Here is an 11,688-nt window from a genome sequence, read left to right on the forward strand (position 1 = left end):
GACCTGAACGACGAACATACATAAACACGAGAACGCACGAACAGGGAAAAATAGCCTACATGAAATGAACAAACCGTAACAGTCCCGTATGGTGCGACAAACACTGACACAGGAGACAACCACCCACAAACAAACACTGTGAACAGCCTACCTAAATATGACTCTTAATCAGAGGAACGCAAAACACCTGCCTCTAATTAAGAGCCATACCAGGCAACCCTAAACCAACATAGAAACAGATAACATAGAATGCCCACCCAAACTCACGTCCTGACCAACTAACACACAAAACTAAACAGAAAACAGGTCAGGAACGTGACAGTAGTTGAATATTAGAATGTATTTGGAAATACACATGGAAAGTATTGGTTTGTATTTGAAAAATACTCAAACAAGTGTATTTTTAAATACAAATATTTAAATACTCCATGCATTTAAACTCGGGTCTGTTTGGTCCTAGGGGTATTTTAAATAATGTATTTAGAAACAAGAATTTGAACAAAAATACTCATACACAGAAAATAAGTATTTCAAATAGAAATACTCAAATACACATGTATTTAAATCCAGGTCTGGTAGCTAGCCAGCTCCCACATTCTCATATGTGCTGAGAGAGAGGGATTAGCAATGAGCTGCTCGTTTGTGTACAGTTATGGTATTTGAGTGTGAGTGAAGCGTGAAGGCTTGTGTCCCTCGCTCTCTTCCTCCCACGCAGGATAACCCTGAGGACAGCCCCTGTCACAGCCCCAGCCTGGGCCTCAGCTCCAGTAAGAGGCTGAGTAAGAGCAACATTGATATCTCGGCAATGCCCAGCGATGGACACAGCCAAGCCAGACAGCCCCTCAGCAGGAAACAGAGTGACTCGTACGATGGAGACACATCTACAGGACAACACAGCTTCTTCAGCAGGTACTGTAGACAGAGAACAGCACCCTGATGGAAGCTAACCACAACCCTAACCCTAGCTTCATGTCCACATCCCGGTTCAACCCTAGCCATAACCCTAACCCTAGCTTCATGTCCACACCCGGCTCAACCCTAACTCTAATTTCAATTTCTATTGTCCTCCAAAAGTGGGGGACAATACCTACAAAAGCACAATTCATGCACCATGGTTGGATTATGAGGCAGTAGTAACAGTATACTTTTCCCTTTGCTCACTGTGATAGACACAGTGGGGATTATTCTGCCTTTTAGCTCTCTTGGCAAGGACTCTATTGACATTCCGATTCAATTAAGATAAAGGTTAAATACTGTAGATACTCAGATTTAGGGAACATCCCATAATAGTATACTCCTACCATCACATTCTTGCCATATACCACTGTCATTAGAATCATATCTGAATACATGTTTTCTTATCACATAGTTCTATACCCGATGGTTATTCCAGACATTTCTAGTGACATTTTGAATGATGTGTGTATGAGTGCACATCTATCTATCCATCTATGTACTCAGTGGTGTGATGGGATAACCCAGAAGTACTGTAGCTATCTGGCCCTCAGCCAGGTTGTCATGGGATGTTTTATTTCTGTGTGTGTCACTCTGTCATCAATATTTACTGCAATATGGTCCTTTCTGCCTGCCTTTCTGCCTGCCTGTCTACCTGCCTGCTTGTCTGCATTTCTGCCTGCCTTTCTTGCCTGTCTGCTTGTCTGCCTGCCTGCCTGCCTCCCTGTCGGCCTGCTGAGGGCTATAAATAGCCAGTGTGCATACTGTAGGAGACTGACTACTGCAGCTAAAGCTGGCTGGATGGGGAGCTCCCAGCTCACTACCATGCTACCAATTAACCAGCACCAAGCAACCAGTGTTCCCATTCCAAATCACATGTTCCAGTGAGGCTCACGTAGTTATAGTCAGAGAAATATCATTTTATTTCTAAGGCTACAGTAGCCAGATCCCTGGCAACCTAGGCTGAATCCTAAATGGCACCCTATTCCCTATGAAAGTTCCCCCAGCCCTTCCCACAGGGTATCCCCACCCCCTCACAGGGAGAGCTCTGCTCTGGTTCAGTTTAGGCTGTTTTTAGAGCTGTGATACCCAGGCATCAGCCCACTCATCAGGGGCCTCTGGGAAGCCTGCCTATCTCTGGGTCACCTGCCTGTCAAAAGCTTCCTTTTTCACCTAAACCAGGGGATTTTACTCTACCCGCAGTCCCTGCAGTTATATCTGCAGTGTGGATTTAGGGTAATTAAATATTGCGTGTCTGAAGGGCGGGTGGTTGGTGGGCGGGTTGAATAAAGAGAAACAATATGCTTGTCTCATCGCGCTCCAGCGACTCCTGTGCCAGGCGCAGTGCGCGCTAACCGAGGGGGCCAGGTGCACGGTGTTCCCTCCGACACATTGGTGCGGCTGGCTTCCGGGTTGGAGGCGCGCTGTGTTAAGAAGCAGTGCGGCTTGGTTGGGCTGTGCTTCGGAGGACGCATGGCTTACGACCTTCGTCTCTCCCGAACCCGTACGGGAGTTGTAGCGATGAGACAAGATAGTAATTACTAGCGATTGGATACCACGAAAATTGGGGAGAAAAGGGGATAAAAAAATAATAATAATAATAATAATTTAAAAAAAATGTATCATTATTGTGACATTTTTATAGTCTACGTTGACGTTTTTCTTTCATTATTTTAGGCTATCAGGTATTAGTACTTAAGCCTATACTTTAGGGCTTAAATGTATACGCGCCAAATTGCCGACACAGACAATCGCCAAATAATGCTTTTGAGAAGGGGCAGAATGTAACGGTATTCGTCGTCTGAAGAAGAGGAATCATCGGACCAAAGCACAGTGTGCTAAGTGTTCATGCTTGTTTTATAAAAACTGAACACTATAATGAAAATAAACAAGAGAATAACCGAAACAGTCCTGTAAGGTGAAAACACTAAACAGAAATTAACTACCCACAAAAACCATGTGGGAAAAAGCTACCTAAGTATGGTTCCCAATCAGAGACAACGATAGACAGCTGTCCCTGATTGAGAACCATACCCGGCCAAAACAAAGAAATACAAAACATTGAAAAAAGAACATAGAATGCCCACCCAAATCACACCCTGACCAAACCAAAATAGAGACATAAAAAGCTCTCTACGGTCAGGGCGTGACACAGAAAATGTTAACATCAATCCATGGTGGAAAAAAGGACATTGTCGAAGTTTAATTCAATAAGACAAAAGCAGCGAAAGGAAAATAAAGAGAGTTGAAAATAAAGAGAAGGGCGGGACAGAAAAGTCATGTTTGGAAAAGATTTGGTGAAGTGGTAAAAGAGGATGATAGCAGCCCCTGCCAGAATCCCCCCCCCCCCCCTTCTATTTTCCTTAATTTTGTGGCTAGATTCAAATACTTTCTGTTGCACACAGAGTCAAATACTTTCTATAGAACAAACTTCACGTCAGGATAATCAACCGAAATGAATAATTCATGTATGTGTGTTATATTAAACACAGAGGAGGGAGTAAAATGTTGGCAAGCAATAAACATTTCAGAACAGCTATTGCTGAATTATTATCCTTACACTTTCAAAAATACTAGTCGAATAAGACATTGGAGAGATGACGAATTTTGACAAAGAAATGTATTTATAGACTAATACAAATCAGTAGCGGATTTAGGTACGGGCGACATGGACAGGGCGCGGGCGCTGTAGGCTAAACTGTCAATGGAGTGAAAAGCAGAAATCTCAACTAGCATGCCAGTCGCAGCAATGAAGACCGCGAAGGGGGGGGGGGGATGGATTATGTCAGGGGGGAGATTTTGGGCACAACACCGGCTGTTATGTGTGATGATTGTGAGTCGCTATACAAATTCCACAGTCAGAAAACGGGACTTCAAATAGGCCTATGGCATGTCAAGGGAACTGTAGCCTATTGTTAATATGGGTTAAATTAAAACTGAAATCTGGACATCTAACCAGAATAACCTACAGTTTTTTGGCAAACTTCTGATAATACTAGTCCTGTGCGAATCGACATCCCTGTGTTTTGAGAGAAAATGTCTTGAGTTTTACAGGTGTTGCTCGAGGTTTGAGCAAGAAAACAATGACTGCTTCGATTAATTGAACGTAGTGCTGCGCATAGCCTATATATGAATGGCCTACGTGTATCAACTTTCACAGTGAATGCTTTTGTTTATACGTTTTGTGCAAATTAATTGAACATCGCCAAATGCATCATAAAAAATATTGTGCCTATTTAATGCAACCCTTGACGTCAATAGATCGCAAAGCTGCATTCAACTGAGCTACGCGTTTGGAACTAGTTCACTTTCTCATCCATAGCCTAAAAATGCATAACAAGTGCAAGTTAACTGTTAAACTCACATCTGATCTGAAGGCTGGGGGCATTTAGGACGTCTTCTACTGCGGATCGCTAAAATATAATTATGTTCACACTTCCTCAATTCAAATATTATGGCGACACTATACCAAATATGGTTTGGTACGGTTTAGAAACTTGGGAGTCAAGCTCGAGTTATCAGTGTAGCCTGTTATTGCCTGGACTTGTTGAAATATCTTCACACCTTGGAGAAAACCTCCAGGATTCTGTCATAACTGTCAATTTATATATGCACTACTTCAAAAGTTTGGGGTCACTTAGAAATGTCCTTGTTTTTGAAAGAAAAGCAATTTTTTTTTGTCCTTTAAAATAACATCAAATTGATCAGAAATACAGTGTAGACATTGTTAATATTGTAAATGAGCATTGTAGCTGGAAACGGCAGATTTTTTATGGAATGTCTACATAGGCGTACAGAGGCCCATTATCAGCACCCATCACTCCTGTGTTCCAATGGCACATTGTGTTAGCTAATCCAAGTTTATCATTTAAAAGGCTAATTGATCATTAGAAAACCCTTTTGCAATTATGTTTTTACTTTATCATATAGTCAGGCAGTTGCAGATAGGTTATTAGCAATTGGGTGTGGGTGAACAAACAGCTGACCCATGCACCACTAGTTCAGACCCCAGCAGTAAGAGGTGAATTGATGGAGGACAGGAAAGTAGTTTGGAAGTTAGAGCAAGTGAGAGAGGCAGGCAGTGGGAAGATGAAAGACAAATAGAGCAGCCGGCAATCCAAGGCAGATTGATTTTCCCTTTTAGGCTGGCCACAGACCATAATCCTTCTCTCCATGCTGGCCTTTGTGATGGAAGTGTTCGTTTTGGTTAAACTGGAGGGTCAAGAGGTCTTCTACAGCTGCAGGGTCTGTAGGTTTATAGCCATGCAGTAGGTTTAAGGCTAGTTTGGCTGTTCAAACATCCACAAGCCCCATCCATCTCTCTGCTCTGCCTACTAAGGCCCCAGTCTTGTCTCCCAGATAAAATGTGCTTACCACACACATGCTCATCCACCTGTTATTTACATGCCCACTCAGGACACACACAGTGGCTTGAGTAGTAAAATCCATTATACTGAGTAGGGGAGATGCAGTATTTGAATTTGAGTCAGTCTCTCTAAGAACGAGGTAGTATATTTCTTGTTTGGTATACCCATCCATTTTCCTCTTTTTCTACAGGGATTGCAACATTTGTAGATTTGGTCTATAAAAATAAAACACAAATTCTCTCTACTTCTCTCTTCTCTTTCATCTCCCTCTCTCTTTCCATCCATCCCTCCTTCCCATTCTCCCAGTCTGATGCAGGAAGGGGTGGACCTGCGTCCCGGCAGCAGCAGTAGTCTGATTTTGAACCCAGGGAGGTTTGACTTTGAGGTCTCCGAATGTTTCCTGCTGGGCTGTCCACTGGGCCTGGTGCTGGCCATGAGACGTACAGTACTGCCTGCTGTCCAGGGTAGGTGTTGTTAGAGAAACACACACACACTTCTCACACACCTCTGTGTCTAGGCAGACCCTGATGCAACACCTTCCTCACAATTTGTAGCTACCTCGCTGATGGACCAGATTGATCATCATACTTCTTTTGCTTGAATATAACACTATGTCAGATGCAGCTTTTTAGAGCCTTTTAAGACTATAGATATATTTTGAGGGCTGCCTTTCCCACACATCACCAGTGGAGGAAAAAGTACTCTATTGTCATACTTGAGTAAACGTAAAGATACCTTAATAGAAAATGACTCAAGTAAAAGTCACCCAGTAAAATACTACTTGAGTGAAAGTCTAAAAGTATTTGGTTTTAAATATACTTAAGTATCAAAAGTAAAATAGAATTGCTAAAATGTACTTATGTATCAAAAGTAAAAGTATAAACCATTTAAAATTCCTTATATTAAGCAAACCAGACGGGGCATCATTTTCTTTTTTTACTTTTTTATTGGCGGATAGCCAGGGGCACTCCAACACTCGGACATCATTTACAAACGAAGCATTTGTGTTTAGAGAGACCGCCACATCAAAGGCAGTAAGGATGACCAGGGATGTTTTCTTGATAAGTGTGTGAATTGGACAATTTTCCTGTCAAAATGTAACGAGTACTTTTGGGTGTCAGGAAAATTAATGGAGTAAAAAGGTAAAGTTAGCAAAAATATTAATAGTAAAGTACAGATACCCCCAAAAATGTCTTAAGTATTACTTTAAAGTATTTTTACTTAAGTACTTTACACCACTGCACATCACATTACACATTTTGTACACACACCAATCTCTGCTGTCTGCTGTCCTGTGTCCCTCAGTAAGCCAACTCCGTCCTGCCTGCAACCAGATCTTCAACTTGTTCTACCCCTCGGACCCCTCTGCCTCCAGACTGGAGCCCCTGCTGGAGCCCCTGTTCCACAAGCTGCCCCCCTTCCCCATGCCACGCTACCAGCGCTACCCCCTGGGAGACGGACGCTGCACACTAATAGGTGAGTCAGAGGGAAAGTGTTAATAGAAAATCAATTCAACTATGGAGGAGATACCAGCGTATTTTCTGTTATAATTGTATCGCCGTACTGTATTCATCAGCTTTTGGGTTTTGCATTTCAAAGCCAGTGTGAAATATTTGGATAATTCTAAGTAGGTTGGTTCTACACTACACCATTGAGAGCATCTTGACTTAGAATGTTATTTCTGCTACCACACGGCAAGCGGTACTGGAGCGCCAAGACTGGGACCAAACTGAACAGCTTCTACCCCCAAACTGCTGAACAGTTAATCAAATGGCCACCCAGACTATTTGCATTTTAGTTTTTTCCTCTATGCACACTCACTGGACTCTACCCACACATTCACACATACTCACTGGACTCTACCCACACATTCACACATACTCACTGGACTCTACCCACACATTCACACATACTCACTGGACTCTACCCACACATGCACACATACTACACTGGACTCTACCCACACATTCACACATACTACACTGGACTCTACCCACACATTCACACATACTACACTGGACACTCCAAACACACACTCACACATACTACACTGACACTCCAACACACACCACCACATACTAACACTGGACACTCAAACACACACCACCACATCCTTACCACTGACACTCCAATCACACACTCACACGTATACGACACTGGACACTCCAACACACACTCACCAATACTACACTATCTACCCACACATCACACAACTACACACTACCTACCACGACTTCACCATACAACGGACCTCACACATTCAACATACACTGATCTACCCAACACACCTCACACATACTCACTGACCTGAACATTCCAAACACGATCACCACACTCACACATACTACACTGGACTACCACACACAGCCAACACATATCTACACTGACACTCCCACACATCTCACACATTACTACACTGACACTCCTAACACACACCACACATACTACACTTGACACTCCAACACACACTTTCACACTACTACTACACCTGACTACTCCATACGCACACATTCACACATACTACACTGGACTCTCCAACATGCACTCCACATACTACACTGACTCTACCACACACACTCACACATACTACACTGGACACTACCACACATTCACACATACTACACTGACACTCCCACACACTCACACATATACGCTACCTACCACACACATCACACATACTACACTGGACTCTACCAACACACATCACACATACTACAACGGGACACTCCACACAACATCACACATACTACCACTGACACTCACACACATCACACATACTACACCTGACTCTCCACACACATCACACATACTACACTGTACACTACCCACACATTCACACATACTACACTGGACTCTACCCACACATCACACATACTACACTGGAACTCTCCCACACATCACACATACTACACTGGACTCACCCACACATTCACCACATACTACACTGACACCCACCACACTCACACATACTACACTTGCACTCGCCACACATCACACATACACACTGTCATCCCACACATCACAGCAATACTACCACTTGCTCCTACCACACACATCACACATACTACACTGGACACTTCCCACACATTCACACATACTAACACTGACTACTCCAATCCACACACTCACCATACTTACACTGGACACTACCAACACCACTCATTCACACATACTACACTGGACACTCCACCACACATCACAGCATTACTTCACTGCACTCCAACCACATCACACATACGACACTGACCATCACCACACTTCACACATACTACACTCTGACACTCCACACACATCACACATACTACACACACCTGCACATAACGACACAACATCACATACTAGCACTGGACCACTCCAACATTGCACACTGCACTACATGACACTACGACATCACACCCATACTACGGACTCGTACCTCACACATTTACACACTACATGACTCCAACACACATCTCACCAAACTACACTGGACTCTACCAACACACATCTCACACATTACTACACTGGACTACTCCAACACACATCACACATACTACACGACACTCCAACACCACACGTCACGACAGACTACACTGACACTCCAACACACACTCACACATACTACACGACACTCCAACACACACTCACCACATACTACACTGACACTCCAACCACACTCAACACATACTACACTGACACTCCAACACACACTCACACATACTACACTGACACTCCAACACCATCACAACATACTACACTGACCACTCCAACACACACTCACACCATACTACCTGACACTCCAACACACACTCACACATTACTACACTGACCACTCCAACACACACCACTACATACCTGACCACTTGACACTCCAACAACACACTCACACATACTACACTGGACTCTACCCACACATTCACACATACTACACTGGACTCTACCCACACATTCACACATACTACACTGGACTCTACCCACACATTCACACATACTATACTGGACTCTACCCACACATTCACACATACTATACTGGACTCTACCCACACATTCACACATACTACACTGACACTCCAACACACACCTACACGACACACACCCGCACACTACATACGCTCACACACACAAAACACACACACACAAAACACACACATGCATATTGACGACACACACACTCACACGTAGACACACTTTCACACTCCTTCACACTCTTCCCATACGCTGCTGCTACTCAGTTTATTATCTATTGTGATTGCCTTGTCACTTTTACCCCCACTAACATGTACATTTTACCTAAATTGCCTCAACTACCTCGTACCCCTGCACATTGACTCGGTACTGGTGCTCCTTGTATATAGCCTCGTTATTGTTATTTTATTGTCTTACTATTTCCTTTTTTTATTTATCAAAATGTTCTTACTTTTTAACTCTGCATTGTTGTGAAAAGGCTCGTTAGTAAGCATTTCACAGGAAAGTACACCTGCTGTATTCTGTGCATGTGACAGAATAATTTGATTTGTTTTGTAGTGAGAAGGCAGGGGTAATGCTAGGATTTCTTAGACTCTGAAACACACACACAAATGCGTGCACATACACACTCTCACACACACAGTGGTGGAACTGAGGCTCTCACTGTCTGTTAGCCTTACAGAAACATAGCCGAAGCATTGCGTTTCAAAGTCATTATAATTAATCCTCTGGTGTGGTACGTTACCCTTAGACTGCACACGTACAGACCTGTGTGTGTGTCTGTGTGTGTGTGTTTGTGTGGTATTACTGGGCTAGATGTGTCAGGGTAGGTAAGTACTAGGTAGCACAATAATCCCACCGGGGACAGGAGGGCTGGCTTTAACACCCTAATAAAGCCCTGATTTATTTAAAGAATGTTTTTAGCCTCCTTTTGGGACATTGAGACTTAAACACCTTGCCTCTGCCCCTGCCTCTCTCAAGGTAAATCACTGAGAGGAAGTAGTACGAAGGCTGTACAGTATACTGGAACCTACAGCCGTTCTGGTTCTGTCAAGGGGGCGAACCTGTACATCAAGCTGCTTCACGCTACCGAAACAGGAGAAAGGCTCCTGCCCTATGGAACATTCTGGCTCGGACACGGCTTACTTATGGTTCATAAGGGAGTGCCACAGACCTAAAATGTTCAAATACACCTACTTCATGAAGTAACCGCAAATAATTACAATAATGTCACAGCAACATCAACAACAGCAAATTAGCTGTTAGCAACTCCCCATATTAGGAAACTGCTTACTCACAATATGTGTCATCCTATTCAGAAGTGCCCTCTCAGTTAGAAAACGTTATGTTTAATTAGAGGGGAGGAGTCTCATGGTGCATCAGTAGTTTGAGAGACTGGTGTTGTGCAAGGAGACACTTTCACACTCTCACAGTCTCCCTCCCAAATGGTACCCTATTCCCTATATAGAGCACACGCAGTGCTCTATATAGGGAATAGGGTGCCATTTGGGACACAGCCACAGTCTCTCACAGCTTTACTGAGTTTTAATTACACCACTAAATCTATTGATCAGGCTTAGAGGCTGTCAAATTATGAGTTAAATGAAAACACACCCATGCAGGCACACACACGCGCGTACACACACACACAACTAACACACACACTACAGCACACAACCACACACACACAACACACACCACACACACACACACACACACACAACAGCACACAGTCACACATTCACGAGCACAGCACACAATGACAACATACACCTAAACACCCCTCATGTTTCCCTTGGTGCTATAACTGTGGTAATTTAGTTTAAAGCGATGATGAGAATGGAGAAGGCGATCAATCCTACTGCCTATGGGTATCAGGGCTCTAAGACCAATGCTAAGGTACCCATCCCACATTGTGGAGGCTTTATTGTGATGAGGGCAGTAAGTACAAGAAATATGCTTTCTGTTTGGTTTGTGTTGTCTGTTGACTAAGGCTACCGAGCTGGAATGGTGAATAGTGGGAGGAAACATCTGGTAACTGTAATAGTAAGAAACAGCTAATGCTTCTCTGGAGAGCTGATCAACTCTGCTTGGGTTCTGTATGAGTGACGCCTCTATGACGCCTCTTGCATATCGCACCAGGGACAGTTTCAGTCTCCTTGCATTGGCATCTGTTCCATACGCAATATTCCTTAACGCAACACCAAGTCAACACACACACAGCAGCACACATACACACACACAACAGGAGAGAGAGGAACAGTAATATAAGCCTTTGAAAGCTGGGTGGTAGTGAAGGCCAACAGTATAATGCATGAAAATCTCCTCTTACCTGTCCGCTGGTGCACGCACAACCTTGGGTGCATTCTCCTTAATCCGTATTTATAGGCTCAGACGCCTCCGCCTACTGATAGGTGGTGTT

General features: G+C 43.6%; 1 protein-coding gene across 1 annotated transcript in view; it reads left to right on the forward strand.

Annotated features, from left to right (window-relative positions):
* LOC111982690 (membrane-associated phosphatidylinositol transfer protein 3) overlaps positions 1 to 11,688 on the forward strand; it is a 139,243-nt gene that overhangs the window by 97,852 nt on the left and 29,703 nt on the right. Inside the window, 3 exon segments of the mRNA XM_070434150.1 lie at positions 716 to 909; positions 5,628 to 5,785; positions 6,627 to 6,797. Of these exon segments, the coding sequence (XP_070290251.1) occupies positions 716 to 909; positions 5,628 to 5,785; positions 6,627 to 6,797 (523 nt within the window).

The sequence above is a fragment of the Salvelinus sp. IW2-2015 genome, linkage group LG22, assembly GCF_002910315.2.
Source record: "Salvelinus sp. IW2-2015 linkage group LG22, ASM291031v2, whole genome shotgun sequence".
NCBI classification, from domain to species: Eukaryota; Metazoa; Chordata; class Actinopteri; order Salmoniformes; family Salmonidae; genus Salvelinus; species Salvelinus sp. IW2-2015.